This window comes from Taudactylus pleione, unplaced genomic scaffold (genome assembly GCF_031769625.1).
Source record: "Taudactylus pleione unplaced genomic scaffold, aTauple2 ptg000374l, whole genome shotgun sequence".
NCBI lineage: Eukaryota > Metazoa > Chordata > Amphibia > Anura > Myobatrachidae > Taudactylus > Taudactylus pleione.
Window position 1 is genome coordinate 334,049 of NW_028284775.1, and position 17,733 is coordinate 351,781.

At 43.2% G+C, this 17,733-nt stretch overlaps 1 protein-coding gene across 1 annotated transcript in view; it reads left to right on the forward strand.

Moving 5' to 3' along the window:
• The window catches only part of LOC148508168 (amine oxidase [flavin-containing] A-like), a 126,430-nt gene extending 120,135 nt beyond the window's left edge, over positions 1-6,295 (forward strand). The window contains exon 15 of the mRNA XM_088444906.1: positions 4,147-6,295. Within this exon, the coding sequence (XP_088301032.1) occupies positions 4,147-4,299 (153 nt within the window). The 3' untranslated portion in view covers positions 4,300-6,295. The remainder of the gene's footprint in view (positions 1-4,146) is intronic.
• Positions 6,296-17,733: the final 11,438 nt, after the last annotated feature.

Consider the following 17,733-nt stretch of genomic DNA (forward strand, 5'->3'; position numbering starts at 1 on the left):
ATACCGTACAGGGCCCAAACTAGAGGTGTGCGAGCGGTGCCGTTGACCAGGGTACAGAGATGTCATGTGCTCAGGTAGCAGAGCCGGGACAGTGTGCAGTGCCACCCCGTCGGAACTGCGTACACAGGGCCTGATTCAAAGATGGACGCAGTTATTGTAATCTGCACATGCATCAAGTTCCATTATCATTGCCACTGGCATTTATTCACAATATGATTGCAAAATACATGTTATAGGCCGCTTTTATGTGCTACATGCAATTAGGGGCTCTGTTTCTAAAACTAAGCGGGTCGCGAAGGACACGCTGTGTGTGCTGTATGCGCCGCAGCAGGCAGTCGCTGCCAGCAGCGTCTCTTCAACCAATCGCCACTGGCAGCGTCTCCTCAACCAATTGGAGCCGGTAGCATCTCATCCAGTCACCGCCTGAGGCCTCCCTACCTGCCTGCCAGCACTCTCCCCAGGCTCTGCATCCATCTGGCATCCTCCTTAGCTGCAGCATTGTCAGTGGTGCCGGGCCTCTCCAGTAGCCTGCGCTCCATCCCTGACGTCTTCTGCCAGCTCTCTGCACGCAGGAGGCCCGGGTAGGTGGACACTGCGCTGGACAGGAGGGAGCTGGAGGCAGACAACAGTGGCTTGGCCAGGGGTTCCCAGAAGGAGAAAGGTGGAAACCACTTCCCCAACTGCTCTCTACCCTTACCCCCAGTACTGCCCCAGCTGCTATCCTGACCCCAAACCTAGCTCCAGCACTGCCCCCAGTTTTGCCTGTCCCTAACCCCCTCTTTGCACCCCAGTACTGCCCTAGCTGTTATCCACCCTTACCCCCTCCCTACCCCAGTACTGCCTGCCCCTAACCTTCCTTGCCCCTAGTATTGTCCCAGCTGCTACCTACCCCTGCCCCCCAGTACTGCACCAGCTATCTTCCCTTGCCCCTTCCCTAACCCCCGGCACTGCCTGCTTCTAGCCCCCTCCTTGCCCCCAGCACTGTCATAGCTGCTGTCTTCACTCACTCTCTCCCCAGCACTGCCTGCCCTTATTACCCTCTATCCCAACTTGTCCATGCCTTTACCCCCAGCTCTACCCCAACTGCTACTTGCCCTTAACCCCCTCTACCCCAAGTGCTACCTGCCCCCAGCACTGTCCCAACTGCTCCCTGCCTTCACCCCCATAATATGTGATGGGACCCAGAAAGAGTGGAGTAGGACCCCAATTGTTTAAAGTGAGGGTTCCCTGGGAACCACAATGTTTTTTGTTCATCACGATCACTAGCTATGGTACATTTGTGGGCAGCAATGGGGGTAGTGACTCAAACGCAGGCATGTCTCAGCCTGCAACTGCAATACTGTATGCAGAAAAAATGGCTCCATTCCCGCAGGCATTCTGCGTGACCATCGGGTTACTCAGAAGGCCAATAATTGACTATTCTGAGACTGTTGTTGTGTCTTTATCGCAGTCACTTGGATTTTCAAAACATCCGGCGGGTGTCTTTATACAAATCCAGGTGGCTGCAACATTTTTATATTTTCGCACCGCAGCTGCATGCAAAGTCGCAGCTTTGCTGGCATTTACTTACATCTCTGAATCAGGCCCACTTATCAATGCCATACTTATACATCTTAACAGAGACTCCTGCTGTAGATCTTGGGGCAAGGATATATATTAGCAACACATTCAGAATATATATTTAGTTGACATATTCTAAAGGCCCCCATACACGGTGAGATTCAAAGTTGGTAAGATCAGTTGTACGATTTCCCTTGAAATTCTTCATAAGATGTGGTCAAATGGTGTACGATTGATCATAGAAGTGTATCACATCGTACACGATCAATTGAGATCTCTCTGCAAAACCATCTGATCTGCGATCCAACTAGATGACGGCGGGGACGCGCATCGGGGTCGCAGAGGACTCAAAATACAACTATTTTCAAACGATTCGTCTGTCCAACCTGTAGAAACTGCCAAAATCGTGTTAAAAATCGTCCCGTGTAAGGCTACCTTAAGGCTACTTGGATTAATCAACTAATGTAAATTTAACCTAGTCATACATGGAGAGTGCGGAGAACATACAACCTTAACACAGATAGTGCCTGTGTCACATGGCTGCCTTTATAACCTATGTACTGTGACAGATTACACAGAACTGTATTGTGAAGTTGATTAGGATGGCTGCTCTGCTGCCTTATAAGTTCATATGTATTTTATGTGTGTCCATTTTCAAACTCATGACCTGCATGAGGCATCCATGTTATATCAAGGGAATTGTGAGTTTAGAATTGACATGATAGATATACTGCAAAGGTTCTCAAACTTGGTACTCAAGGCACCCTAATGGTGCGTACACACTGGGCGATTAGGAAAGACAGTACAATTACGACATCGTAATCGTACAGTCGTTCTTGATCCCCTGTAGTGCCTACACTGAACGATCATTCCTGTCGTTATCAGCAGATTGGCCTTCATGTTCAGGCAATGGACAATATCAGGAATGACCATCGGGAGCGCGCATTGCTGGTCGTTTCCGACATTATAGTGCACGATGTGTGCATGATTACCGAGCGATTGCACAATTACGATGTCGTAATCATGTAATCGCTCAGTAATATCACCTAGTGTGTTCGCACCATAACAGTCCAGGTTTTAATTATATCCATGCTTGACCGCAAGTGACTTAAGGGGGGTATCCACTAGACGATAAAGTTGAACGATAACGATAAAATCGTTCGATAATGGTTTGAAAATCATTTGAAAATTTGGTCTTTTAGACATCTTTCATCGTTCAAACATGCTGGTCAACCTGACGTCAGCATGTTTGCAGATGATTGATTGTACCTTCACTGAACAACATATCGTTCAGTGTGGGCACCCTGCAGGGTAGTGAACGACCGCATGATAACGATATTGTTATCGTTCAGTCTTTTCACTGTCGGGTAGTGGATACCCTCCTTTAATTAGTACCTCAATTTGATTTAACCACCTGTGCTCAACAATAGATATCTCTAAAACCTGAACTCTTGGATGTGCCTTTGGGAACCTTTTATCTATTGTATTCTGACAGGTACATTCTCAAATGTTATCAATATTAGACACATATTCTTTTAGGAGTTGCTCACTTTTGGAAACTCCTCCTAAGCATAGCTCACAAACTTTGGCAAGTCTCACCTCTGTCACCTGAAAGCTAGAGCTGGCTCCTGCCGTAAGAGCACTGAAGAGCTGTTGTTTGCTTATTGTTCTCTGAAGCATCTAATAGTGTGTGTTCCATAAGATATATCAAATTGTTCTTCTCAATAATTAGCACATCTTTCATCGCTAAGTTATTTCACACATAGATATTAATTTCCTTAGCATAGGGACAATCTTCATTGCTGCAACTTGTTTCCACTGTACTGTGCCATGTCTCCAGTTTTGTAGTAGGCAGAAATAGAGTTACCTGTAGCCAATCAGTTCAAAGTAAATGTTTACAAAACCAAAGATGGTCATGCCAATCTGTTGAGAGACAGTGACCTGTTGACATGTGATATTTACTGAACGTAGTACTACATGTGACAGGCAGAGTAATGAGGGAGGTAATGGGGTGGGAGGCCACATACTGCAAGTTATGGTGGGTACACACTACACGATATGCTCCCTGAGCGATATCGTGTAGTGTTGTCCCCGGCAGGCTGTGCTCAATGTCGTTCATGACATTGAGCACAGCCGCTGAACGATATCATTAACGATATCGTTCAGCGCCGGGCTCTCTCCCCATTCCCTGACATGCAGCAACCTGACGAGATCGTCAGGTTGGCCTGCATGTCAGCCCGATGAACGATAATGACGAACGACCCGCGGGAACGCGTATCGTAGTTATCGTTCATCTTTTTGGAGTTAAAAATGGACGATAAAGTGGACGACTGAACGATAACAATATCGTTATCGTACAGTCGTCCACTTTATCGCCCAGTGTGTACGCACCTTTAGATTATGGAATTAGTAGAGCCCATCAGCAAGTAACATAAGGTTTCTGTGAAAGGGATGCAGTAAGATTGTGGCGTGAAATGCACATTTATATTAAGTTCCCACTTCCAACTAGTTACATTATTGTGCTGTTCCAAAAACTATTTTATGTCAATAGATAATGCTCAACTAACTGTGTTATTTTCTTCCTAGGATGTTCCAGCATTGCCATTTAATAGATCATTTTTGGAAAGATTTCTGCCGTCAGCCCAAGGATTTGTTAGGTGCATCAGCTGCTCTACTTTATTCGCATCTGCAGCTGCTCTTGGGTTCGTTGCATACAAAAAAGGCTTCATCAGAGTTTAATCAATGTACATTTTATTTTTGAAATTGTGACATGAATCAACTGAAATGCCATTTGGAATATGGGAATCAATAGTGTCATTTTTTTATTTTAATTTTTTTTTAATAAAAATACAATATCCATATCGTCATCAAATTTAATCCAAATAAGAATGAGAAATACATATTTTGGAGAAAGTTTAATTATAAAACTGAAAATAAAAATAGCAATTTCCTAAACCAGATAAATGGTATATGATTTTAGAATGTAAACTAATGTAAAGCAAGATCACAATATTCAAATTGACTGTACGCACAGCAGTTCTATTGGTAGCTGTGCAATAACCTCAGGTTACTAGAATCACAAATACTATAACCTATGCATTGCTTAGGATAAATGCAGAATTGACAAGGGAAAAAGTTATGCAACAATACAATGTCAACTATTGATTGTAAACAGGATGTGTCTACAAGCTCATGAAGAGATATTATGTAAAACAGATTCTTATTCTGGACATATTTGGATACATACAATGGTTCTATGCCAACATGTTTCTGTTCATGCCTTAATTACAGTATGTTTAATGTGTAATAGATAATAGTATTTTTTTACTAAAGCTGGGCATACACGCTACAATTATCGGGGCGATTCTGCCGATATCCGCGGATCGCCCCGATTGTAGCGTGTGTGCAGACGGTTAAATATTGCTCGGCCGGGCGTGCCTGATCGAACAGCATGTCGGCCGATGCGTTATTTGTGAGTTAAATGTGTATGCCCAGCCGCGGCCGACAGACATTAACTGTGTTCCTTCCCGTGGAAGGAACAGGGAAATGTCTCCTCCCTCAGGGACAGAGCGCAGTTGTCTGGGATAATACACTGTGAGATATCTCACAGTGTATGCCGCCGACATCTGCGGGCTTACGGGCTGCCAGATAAATTATCTATCGGTCTGACAGGCATTTTATCTAGTCATGTATGCCCAGCATAAGTAAGTGCTGGTGTGCAGTAACCCAAGGTAACCAATCAGTTATTAACTCTATCTTGTTGGGAGTCAATCCAGGTTAGACAATGAAAGCAAATGCCTAACCAATTGGAATGAGATTTTGCCTATTTGCCACTTGTAAAGTAACAACCAGGTCTCGCTCAAATGTTGTCTAGATTATATTTCATTTCATTGTCAATCAGTAACAGCGCACTGTTTAAATATTTGACAATATTTGTTATAGGTATAATGCTTTTGTGCTCCACTCTATCTAAAGCACTATTGGAATGGAATTGATGTAAGAAATAAATTGCTAAAATGTGATAACTAGACTTAAAATCCTTTGCACTAGCATTGAAAGTTTGATCAGTGTCTTTATAGCGGTCTAAACAACCGTGGTTTACAAAAAAAAAATTTCCGCAACCAGTGGTTCCCAAACTTTTTGAATCACAGCGCCCTAGAGTATCAGTATTGTTTGAACGGCACCCCTAGGCCAATAGTTTGTTATTCAGAAATTTTAAAAAAAATGTAGTAAAGTAAATTGTGCTTACCTGTCATCCTTCGGTTCAGTTATGTGGTGGTGAACAGGATTGTGCTTCTGTTTGTCCACATATTTACATTACATTGACCATAAATAATTTGATTTAGTGCTGGAACACCAACCTGAGGCACCCCTGCAAGTGTCCCCAGGCACTCCGTGGTGCCCCGGCGCACAGTTTGGGAACCACTGCTGATAGAGGTATAATGTATGAAAGTAGAATATTTAGTAACAGAACAGACAATCTATGCTTCCCCTAGGAAGTGACCTGAGACTTGACAATACACAGTTTTATGTTCATGATTTAGTGTTCTTGGTGTCAGTAATAACTACTTGTTGTTATGCTCATGTTATACTATAGTATGTGTTTTTAATAAGATACAGTATACGAAGATTTTTTTACTATTACATATCACATTATATAACTTCCATTTACAGTTAAAATAAGCTTCACAGCTATCTATTAAGAAAGAACAAATAGACTTCAAATCAATAAAGTTTTTATTATAACACCAACTTTGTTTTTGTCTTAATGGTCTGCAAAATACAGTAATTGCATTGTTCCAAACTATATACATTACCACTGTGAGCAATATGATGAGCAGCAGCATATGCCAAAATAAGTGTCTACCTTTGTGAGTATATAATGTGATTTCACTACCACAGACATAAAGCAGGGTCAAATTATTCATAGCCCAATTAACCTGCTAATTCATGTTTATGTCATAGGAAGAAACGTATGTGCATACCGTAGTAATATCTCAACTTCACACATACAACAGCCTTGGTTGGAAGTGGTGGATAGTTAAGATATGTCTTTGTTATTTAAAGGTTTATATCAAAAGCTTTTATAAGTACAATATTTCCCATAGCTTATTTCATGCTGATACTTCTTTCAGTGACTGCAATCAATGTTTTGGCAGAATTTAGCTTTACAAATTTTATGTACTAGAGATGACCTGTATGGTGGAGACAGAGACAAAATCATGTTAAATGTCATAAAGTTTTTTGAAAATTAGAATTATTTTCCTTCTTAGATATATCTCTTTTGCAAGTAGAACTTTTCCCGTAGCCTACTGCATTGTGACACTTCATCCAACCAGTTATTCAGTATTAGGGAAATAAGTGATGTACATGTACGTCATTTACTTGGGAAAGAGTTGGCACCAGGATGTGCTATGGGAATATGACAAGCTGGCGGAGGCAGTGTGATGCTCTGGCTAATGTTCTTCTGGAAATCCTTGGGTCGTGGCATTCATGAGGATGTTACTTCAACACATGCCACCTACCTAAACACTGTTACAGATCAAGTACACTCTTTCATGGCAAAGGTATTTGCTGGTGGTAGTTGCTTCTTCCAGCTAGATAATGCGCTGTGCCACATTGCTAAAATTGTTCAGAAATGGTTTGAGGAACATGGTAAAGAGTTCAGAGTGCTGACTTGGCCTCTAAATTCCCCAGATCTCATTCCGATCAAGTATCTGTGGGATGTGCTTAAAAAACAAGTCCCACCTGCTGCTAATGACTTCATGACAGATATCACAGCACACCTTCAGAGGTCTTGTGGAGTCGATGTCTCGACGGTTTAACTGTTTTGGCGGCATGAGGGGAACCTACACAATATTAGAAAGGTGCTTTTAATGTTATGTGTGATTGGTGTTAATCTTTACTGGAATTTGACCTTTTGATTTTGATCTCAGACTGGGCTCTAATTTGCTCTGTCTATGCTAATAGGTGTGATGAGGCAGACATGAACACACATGGGGAAACAGGGAGAAATTGATACACATAACATTTGTAAACAGAGGACAGGAATAGAAACTTGGAAATGTTCATATATAAAGAGAGTGTTGGATAGACAGACATATGGGAGACAGCCAGAAGTGTGATGGGAAGGAAAGGGTCTGTGCAGGCAACCCAAATGTGGGTGGCCTGGGCTTGGAGTAGGCACTTCAAAAAACATAATCCATGGCACAATAGAAGGGAAGCAAAGGTGATAACAGGGGCATGCATGTACACAGCAGAAGGCTGTGCTTGAGAATAAATGGCCACACACTGCCTCACTATGGACATAGCACAACCTACAGTATGCTGCAGACTTAAACATGCTGCCGGCCAACCCAAGTAACTAAAAATGGCTCTAGTCTCAGGGCATCTGCCATCTGGCCTACCCCAACCCACTAGAGATAACCCTTCAGAATTTGTCCTCTTCTTTTATTCATGTTGTTGTCATTTACTGCCCACCAGGGCCTTCCTCCAAATTTCATAACAATTTTTGCCCGATAAATCCGCTGACATACCCTCTGTTATATTGTGTGATTTTCATATCCCCATTTACAACTTCAACTCTTAACTATTTAACCCCTCCTTTGTTCCCTGTGGACCACATTTCCCACCCACTGTAATGGACATTTCCATAACCTTTTCTTTTCCAGCTGATGCTCCATCTCTAATTTTGCCTTTTCATTCTCTTGCCCTTCAACTTCTCTCACCATCCACTTCACCAAAATTCAAATGAACATTAAGGGCTGATAAAGAGTTGGAAGCAAAGCAAGACAAAGGAGCAACTTTCCTCATGGACAAAGCATGCTGCAATGCAAGGAGTGCAAATACATTTATCCTGCATGGAGAATACTGGTTGCCGTTGCATGTAGACCACAAATACTGTACAGCTTTTATTTTTGCATTGCAATTTAAAATTGAGGTAGAACACCCCCCACCCAACTGTAAATCTGCCCAATTTTTTGGCTTTGCTCCCAACTCTGCATCAGCCCCCAAAATATCTACAACTCCTGGACCCACTCCACTTTTCATCATCACTAAAATCACTCCCACACTTCCTGACCTGTCCTGGCTTAAGGCCCCCATACATCAGCAATTTGATAACCACAATTGAACAATTTGAAGATTTATTGCACAATCTTAGGATTTCCCAATCTAGCAATCTGCGCCCATACATTACAGATCTTTTTCAGTGATTTGCAGATCAATTGCAGCAAACACAGATCTGCCAATCTTGAAAGGCCCATCCTTTTATTAGTAACGGTCTGCAAATCTGCTGATCATGTCCATACACTAGCAATCTACAGCCCCAATCGCTCTGTGAAATCCAACATGTTGGACAATCTGATTTAACAATTCCAATCACTTTTTGGTCGCAATCTGCGATCTGTGAAGCCCATACATTGCAGATTTTTATACACAATCAATTGCAAATTGCAGAATTGCAACAATCGATTGCTGATGTATGGGGGCCTGTGGACAATCTGATTTAACAATTCCATTCACTTTTTGGTTGCGATCTGTGAAGTCGATACATTGCAGATTTTTATACACAATCGATTGCAAATTGCAGAATTGCCACAATCGATTGCTGATGGGGCCTTTACTCTCTCCACAGCTAGCGTGATTGTATCCATCCTGGAAAAGCACTTCTTATAGCTGTTAAATTTTGCCACATTGCTGATTAACTTCACAATAAACTCATCATTTCCACAATTCAATCTTTTCCCTTGCCAAATACTGTACACTTGCTTTACTTCTCATATCATACCATTTATATTTGAACTTGCTTCTTCACCAATTTTCATCACCTCCCCTTCCTCATTCACACCTGATTACTTTACCTTCTATTTCAAGACAAGATCAACAGTAGCAAAGTTATTTACTCATATCTGACCCTGCAAATACCACGTATATGAAAAAATTAATTCATGCAGCGCTGGAAATAATAGCTAGCGACCAGATAAAAAAAAAAATAGTAGTTAATATTGAAAGAAAATATTTCTAAAAGGGTAAAAAAGGCAAAAAAAAATATTTTAAACAATAACTAAGTATATATATATATATATATATATATATACATACACACGCACGGCACGTGCAGTGGGCGCTGGGAAGCGTGTGCCGCAGGCTGCCACCAAAGCAATAGAACAGACCACACTGAGATGAGCGGGACCAGTTAGTATGATTGGACAAATGGGTGCAGCTAAGGTAGCGGTGCAGTTACTAGTGTGTGCGTACAGTACGTACCTTCTTTCTGTACTTATGAAGGAAGCCTTGTAAATAAACAAGCAAAAAATGATTGAAGTCTCACCTATGATAGTTGCTACTTGTAGTCCACACTGCTGAACAAACCCTGCCTAAAGCAGCACAATTGGGGACTGGCCCATGGAGCATATTTCTCCTGGCCTAGGCCCCTCCTGATAGTGTAAATGCAGGGGAAGGAAAGCCGTGCTACAGTAGGAGAAGGAGACAGTACGAAAGAAAAAAATTCAGGTCATTGGTGGCTGGTCCCGGGGGTGGGATCAACCGGAAATGGTATAACCGCTAGTTCATATCCCAATGCCAGCAGCACGAAAGGAGAAGATCTGAATAGGGCAGGTAAGTACCCCTCTCGCCCCCCCTAACCCTCCCTTAGTGGTGCCTAACCCCCCCCCCCTCGTTATCACACCCTAAACCTAACCCTCCCGGGGGCAGTGGCGTCCCTCCCCGAGGTGTCACCCGGTACGGGGAGGTCCGCCGAAAAGGGGGCATAACCATGCAGACAGGGGGCGTGGCCTCACAGCCCAAACCCCGTGCCATTACTTGGGGGGAGAGCAGGGGGTGCAGGAGGTACCTGCGAGGAGTGCTGGCCGGCACCCTCAGTGTCAGGAGCTGAGTGCTGCACTTAATGCTACAGTGCAGCACCCAGCTCCTGTCAGTGAGGGGGAGTCTGCACCTTGGTGTCACCCCTTGGCGGGTGACACCCAGGTGTGGACCGCACCCCCTTTGTAATGCCACAGCCTGGGGGGATGCCTAACCTTCCCCGGGGGTGCCTAACCCCCCCAAAACCTAACCATGCTGCGCTCCCTAAACCTAACCCTCCCCCCCTGCAGCTAATGCTAACGGTGCCCCGCACTTACCTTGTTCGGGCTGGCGTCCTTCGGCGTTGGGACTAAGATAGGCTGTCAGTCTCATAACTACATCCTGGTTAAACCATGGAAACCTCACAGACACTGAGGGGCTGAGTTTAATTTGGATGCAAATTGGCTGTTTTTATGTGATGACGCAAAATGCTACCATGTGCTAATGTAAGTGTCCGTAGGGCTAATGCGAGGATCCATGTGGCTTCAAATGGGAAGATGCTCCACCCATTGTTTTTCCATCCACAACCGCAACCATCATCGTTAGCATCAGCACTTTCACCAGTCCCATGTTAGGTGCAAGAGATCCATCTAAAACAGGCTTAGTTTCTCCATACGCATGATTCAGAATACCACGGAACTCTAGCTATACACCCATGACCATCGGACTGTACGAATGACCATCGGTGGGTGAAACGATCGAAGGTTATCGAGAGATGGTTTCATACCATTGAGGGTAACCACCAATGGCACCACCAGTGGATATTGGTTAATCAACCAATGGCCATCCTTACGGCATGCACACATGCCGGAGCCAAGGGCACATGTCCTGTCTGCCCCACCCTCGTTACGTCACAGCATCTAAGCCAATTGCACAGATTGCCCACAACCTCCCTAACCTCCTTATCTCCTCTCACTCACCTATCTACCCTCTGCAATGCGGACAGGTCATTCTTCTTTGACATCCATACTCTTCTTGTTGCTTTTAAAAATATATATATATATGCAGTTATCTTGTTGATTACACACAACATCACCGCAACATGCACCTCCTAAAAATAGGCATCAGCTCACATGTTCATACCATGTGTGGCAATGACAAGGATGCATGCATAAATTAAGAATAATAAAGCCTTAGAAAGTATTCTCCAACCCATCAAGTGCCTCCTATCTCCGCATCTGCACTATGGGACTTTAGTAAACATGATGGTGTTCAATCCTACAACAGAAAACATAGTTAGGTTTGTTACATGAATTTAAACAAGGGTTCTACTTTACATACCTAATGTATACTTTCCTAAAAGCTTACAAAAGCTTCTTTCATGAATTGGTTTCAATACAGCTTTACATTTTCTGGGCTTGTGGCCATGCATTACGAAATAAACATTGTGGTAGCACTGTGGTTCAGATGCAATGAACAATATTTATATTAATCATGCTTACACCAGCAATTTAAAATGATTCTCAATGTTATACTGCAGTGCCTTGTTTCCATGACAACTCCTAAGCTAAAAGACATTTGACATCTTTCGTATACTATATTGACTTTTGTTTATCTTTATCACAGTACAATACAGCAGAATGTGTGACTGATTGGTGTTACTACAGCAACAGGATGGATGGGAAAAGGTTGGTGAAGGGCTGTCCACATTTATAGTTGCTGTGCATACTGATTAATGTACATTCCTATCGTGTTTATATAAAGCACATTTTAGATGTAACTTTAAAGCTTCTTGCAAAGCCATGTCTTTTCTACTTAAAAATGTTTGCAATATTATGCCAAAAACTTTGTAATTCAAGGACTATAAATCAAATTGCGAAACAACCTAAGTAGAAAAAAACAGCCATTAATCAGTAAATGGGAAAATAATCTGGTTTTCCGACACTAAGAATGTACAGTACAGGAAACAGGCACGCTCTTGTAAATATAATACTACGCCTGAGTTTCAGGGTTCTCTCTGCCTAGTTTTGAGACAAAAATCATTTAATATATTATTAAATATATTTTGTTACAAATACTGTTATGCTGTATAGTAAATAACATGGAAACTAGCCCTTCCACAAACCCTACCCCAACATTTTACCCTAAGTAAACCCTATAATTTAATTCAAAACATACAAAGCAGTACATCCCCCTGACCTTCACCTGATCTATAAATCCTAATACTAATAAATGTACATAAAACAAAAAGAAAATCCGTTATTTGACAGTAATCTTTATCAGCGGATAGAAGTAGAAAGCCTTTATTGCTTATCAAAGTGACATGGTATGTGTGGCCTCATGAAATCCTAACCCTTTGGAGTCAGATACTCACCTAGGACTTCTCCTTCCAACTTCCCAATTTAACTGAACTCATTACTCCATCATTTATTGATTAACAGATCATAATCCACACAATGCAAAAGTGTTTCCCCTCAGTTATAGCTTCTTATAACCCCACTCTGTACTTGCCAGTTACTTGCAGTTTGATAGTCAAATCTATATTCATAAGCAGCAGTAAAAGTTTACAGAAAAAAATAACGAATGATTAATGTAGTCTTATATTATATTTAAGCATTTTATTTATTTCAACTAAGGGGGCTCTGGCCCAAGTCCACTACGCGTGCATGAGCTGGCAAGTGGAGTCATGTATTGGCATATGCCTAAATATTTGACTGGCAAGGCCAGTGATGCCAAGGTTTAATGGTACATTTCTGGTGCTGTGATATGCAGCAACGTCTTCAAAATTTTTGATCATTATCTAGTTAGTTGTATTGAAATACAGTAGCAGTGTTTTATATACTACATTGTGGTTTTATATCTATGGTAAAAAAGGTACCGGTACTATGAAAAAACAGCGCGCATACTCTCCTAAACTGCTGAAAGTCCTGTGGCCAGCTAAGTGTATCACTGGTCTATAAGGCACATGCTATGAAGGGTATAAGTGTATCGCTGGTCTATAAGGCACATGCTACGAAGGATATAAGTGTATCGCTGGTCTATAAGGCACATGCTACGAAGGGTATAAGTGTATCGCTGGTCTATAAGGCACATGCTACGAAGGGTATAAGTGTATCGCTGGTCTATAAGGCACATGCTACGAAGGGTATAAGTGTATCGCTGGTCTATAAGGCACATGCTACGAAGGGTATAAGTGTATCGCTGGTCTATAAGGCACATGCTATGAAGGGTATAAGTGTATCGCTGGTCTATAAGGCACATGCTATGAAGGGTATAAGTGTATCGCTGGTCTATAAGGCACATGCTATGAAGGGTATAAGTGTATCGCTGGTCTATAAGGCACATGCTATGAAGGGTATAAGTGTCGCTGGTCTATAAGGCACATGCTATGAAGGGTATAAGTGTATCGCTGGTCTATAAGGCACATGCTATGAAGGGTATAAGTGTATCCCATTCCCTGCCCGGCAGCAGCCTCCCTTCCCAACCCAGCACTGCCTGCTGTTTAATGGGCTGGAGAGGGAGACTGTTGCCGCTGCCTCACAGGGAAGGAGCGGCTGAGGGTGGAAGGGGGGCGCTGGCTGCTGCTGTGGGAGGGATGTAGGGGGGTCTGCAGCTGATTCGGGAGCAGTGTCGTGTGGTGAGGTAAATGGCTGGGGAGGCACACATGGAGATGCGTCTGAGTGCTGGAAGCATGTCTCACCCCCTACTTACTGTAACTCTCCCCTCACTACACTAAGATTCAGTGTCCATTGATTCTCCTACCTGCATCACTGTGACTTGTCTTGCTGCTGCTGATAGCTCCGATCTCTAAACACTGCACTGCACTTCCTGGTCAAATGACACATCCAAGGTGTCCATCAGTGCACAAGGCATGTCCCCCATACTCAGAGGCAAGCCTCTATTAGCTCTCTTTCTGTGCAGCTTACTGCTTGTGGTGTTGCCCCGCCCACAGCTCTGCAAGCAGTGTCTGACTATACAGATCTGAGCTGTTTCTGCCTCATCTATCATCTCCCTGCAGTCCCAGGGAACTCCACAAAGCTGGTGAGTGTTAACTATAAAATGATTACAATAAGCAGGGAAGATATTAATAAGTTAAAATTATCTTCTTTGTGTTCTAATCATTTCTATATCAAATCTTAGGAGTATGACGGGACGCACATCCCTGTGTGTTAGGGTGGAAGGGGAGGGCGTCGGCTGTTGCTGCGGAAGGGAAGAAGGGGGGGTCTGCAGCTGATGCAAGAGGATAGAAGGGGTGCACTGACTGCCATCTGCGGTGCACTGAGGGGGAGAGGCAGCTGGTACTACTGGAGGAAGGAAGGGGAGACCCATAAAAGACACCATTAAAAATTTTAAGCAAATAAAAGATGAAAATCAGGGAGAGGACAGAGAGTAGGAGGAGGAGAGCGGGATGAAAGAGTCGGAGAGTGGGAGGGAAGGGGTGGAAAAAGAGCTGCAGCAGTGAATTGTGAACAAGACCCAGATGCTGCAGCCTCCAGCCGGGACCTTAGTCCTCATCAGCACCAGATACCAGCACCTGCAGGACGGGGAAATCTGATGTATTACCTTTTTTATTTGAATATATAAAACATCTGTTTATCCCTGTGGAGTTGTCTCATAAACATCTCTCTGGCTGATTAATCTTGGAGCTGAAGAATCTATGGCTGGATGTATATTTATTATTATTTATTTATTACCAGTTATTTATATAGCGCACACATATTCCGCAGCGCTTTACAGAGAATATTTGTCCATTCACATCAGTCCCTGCCCCAGTGGAGCTTACAGTCTATATTCCCTATCACATGCTCACACACATACACACAAGGGTTAATTTTGTTGGGAGCCAATTAATCTACCAGTATATTTTTGGAGTGTGGGATGAAACCGGAGTACCCGGAACAAACCCAAGCAAGCACAGGGAGAATATACAAACTCCACACAGTTAGGGCCGTAGTGGATATCGAACCCACTATATAAAACAGAACACCAAGCTGTGTATGTATACTCTAGGGCAGCGTTTATCAATCATTGTGCCGTGGCACACTAGTGTGCCGCGAGCGGTTGTCAAGTGGGCCGCGGCGGTCAGCTCAGCGCACTTGTACTGTAGTGTGTTTTATTCCTGAGTAGGCCAATGTAGTGTGTTCCATTCCTGTGGAGGCCAATATGTATCTATATTTTTATGTGGGTCACGCACAACGCATAGGCGGATAGTGTACCTTGGCAATTTTAAAATCTTGTGTAGTGTGCCTCGAGTTGAAAAAGTTGAAAATTACTGCTCTAGGGGATATACAGTGTTTAGTAAAGGTTGATTTTAAACGATTTTGTCAGATTAAAAATCGATTACATTTGACCAACATCTATGTTGTTTCTAGTGCTAATTCACGCATTTACTAATACTTTAAAAAAAAAAAAAATTGTCTGTTAGTAAATCTGTGATTTAGCCCCAGAAACACAACATCAATGTTGATCGAATTTTTAATCGATTCAAATCGATCTTTAGTAAATATACCCCTACATAACAACATTATCCAAGTATGCACATTCAAGATTTTGATATAGGTTTAGCCAAGCTTCTCCTTTGGGTACTGATAAAAACTGAGGTCACATATTAAAGACATTGGTCTGATTCAGCAAGGATCGCTATTCTGCTACAACGCACGCACCGCAGTTGCTCATATTTGCGGTGAAATGCAAATGTTTCCAATCGCATTGCGATCACAGCCTAACAAAAGGACACCCACCTCCCCTTACACACATCTGTATACTTGGGCAATATAGCAAAATAATCGGTAACATCGGACCCATATGCACAGTTAAGTCAGGTCAGACCTCACTCAGGAATTACTAACTTCAGCACACACTAAGGCTCTGATTCAGAGCCGGACGCTATTAGCGCTTGCTCGTTCAGAAAAAGGGGGTGGCTATTCAAATGAACCATTCGCTCTTTGCGGTCTGTTGCCGCCTCTATGTCTGAACGAGCGAACAAAACATGCGGTCGTTTTTTTGAAAAAAAACGCCCCCTGGCCGCTCGCATCATATGTCATGTCCGCTCTTTATTAGATTAATCGAGTACATCGAACAGCGTATGAACTGCTCGCTATTCTTGTGGTTGGTTTTTCCTACCGCTATATTGCGAGCAGTTCTGACTTTAAAACAACCAAGTGACGTGGTCAATGACGCTGCTGTATTAATTATGCACACCCATAAAACGCCCGTTTTGACCTTTAAGCACGCCTGCGTTCTGAATTCCACTCCCCGTTTTCAAGCACCTTCCCCTGTTACCACCCACATACGCCTCCTCCTGTCACTGAAAATAGCAGGCATTCGCTATATAGCGAACAAACGATTTTCGGCCGCACTGACTGGTTCGCGCATGCGTATTACAAACTGTATGCATGCGCAGATGTGTGAACATCGCTCGGAACGATCGTACGGCCGCTTACGAGCGGCTCTGAATGAGGTCCTATGAGCCCTCAGGGTGCATATGGTATTGAAGTGGATAATTTATACACGCCCCTGCAAAGCCGTTCCAACGCACTGGCACGCTTGCGTTCACCCAACCGCCCCCCCTATCACCACCCACAAATGGCTCTTCCAGTCAATCAATGTGCTCCGAGTCTGTGTAGCCTCTGCAAATGCAGGTTCCCATCGCAATGGCTAGTTTGTGCACTGGGATGCATACGCATGCACAATGCAAATTAATCGACCAATTGCGTGCGTCTTTGCTACTGCGATCCTTGCTAAATTAGGGCCATTGTAATTCTGGGAGTATCACGACAAGAGGGTCTATTTGGTGCAAATGAATCAACAGTACGAAAGAGCTCATCTGTACAACATGCATTACAGTGTGGAAAAAGTTATTAGTAAATGCTCTTCAAGTGGGAATGAAGCCTTTTGTATTCATGGGTATGTAGCCAGTGTAATCACAAGGCCTGATTCAGCAAGGATTGCAGATGCTAATACGTACGCAGATGGCCGATGTTTGCGTTCTGTGCATGAGTATGCATTGCAGTGCGCGTGTGCAAGTGGCTCACTGCGAATGAGAAAGCGATTGCAGAGATCATGCAGATTACTTGTAAAGTGATTGGCAGGAAGTGCCGTTTGTGGGTGGTTACGGGGAGTGGTTGGCCGAACACAGGTGTGCCACTGCGTTTGAACGCCGTTACAGGGGCGTGCATAAATTAGTCACTGCAATGCCATACGTAGCTTGTGTACTCACTACGTACAGGAAAGATAGAAATTTATAAGCGAGGTCTGATGGCTCCGATGGTACTCGATGTTACCTATGTTTTGGCTGAATTGCAAGGTGTTACGGATGTGTGAGAGGAGAAGTGGGCATCTGCATGTTGTCTGTACGAGTTCTTTGCAATT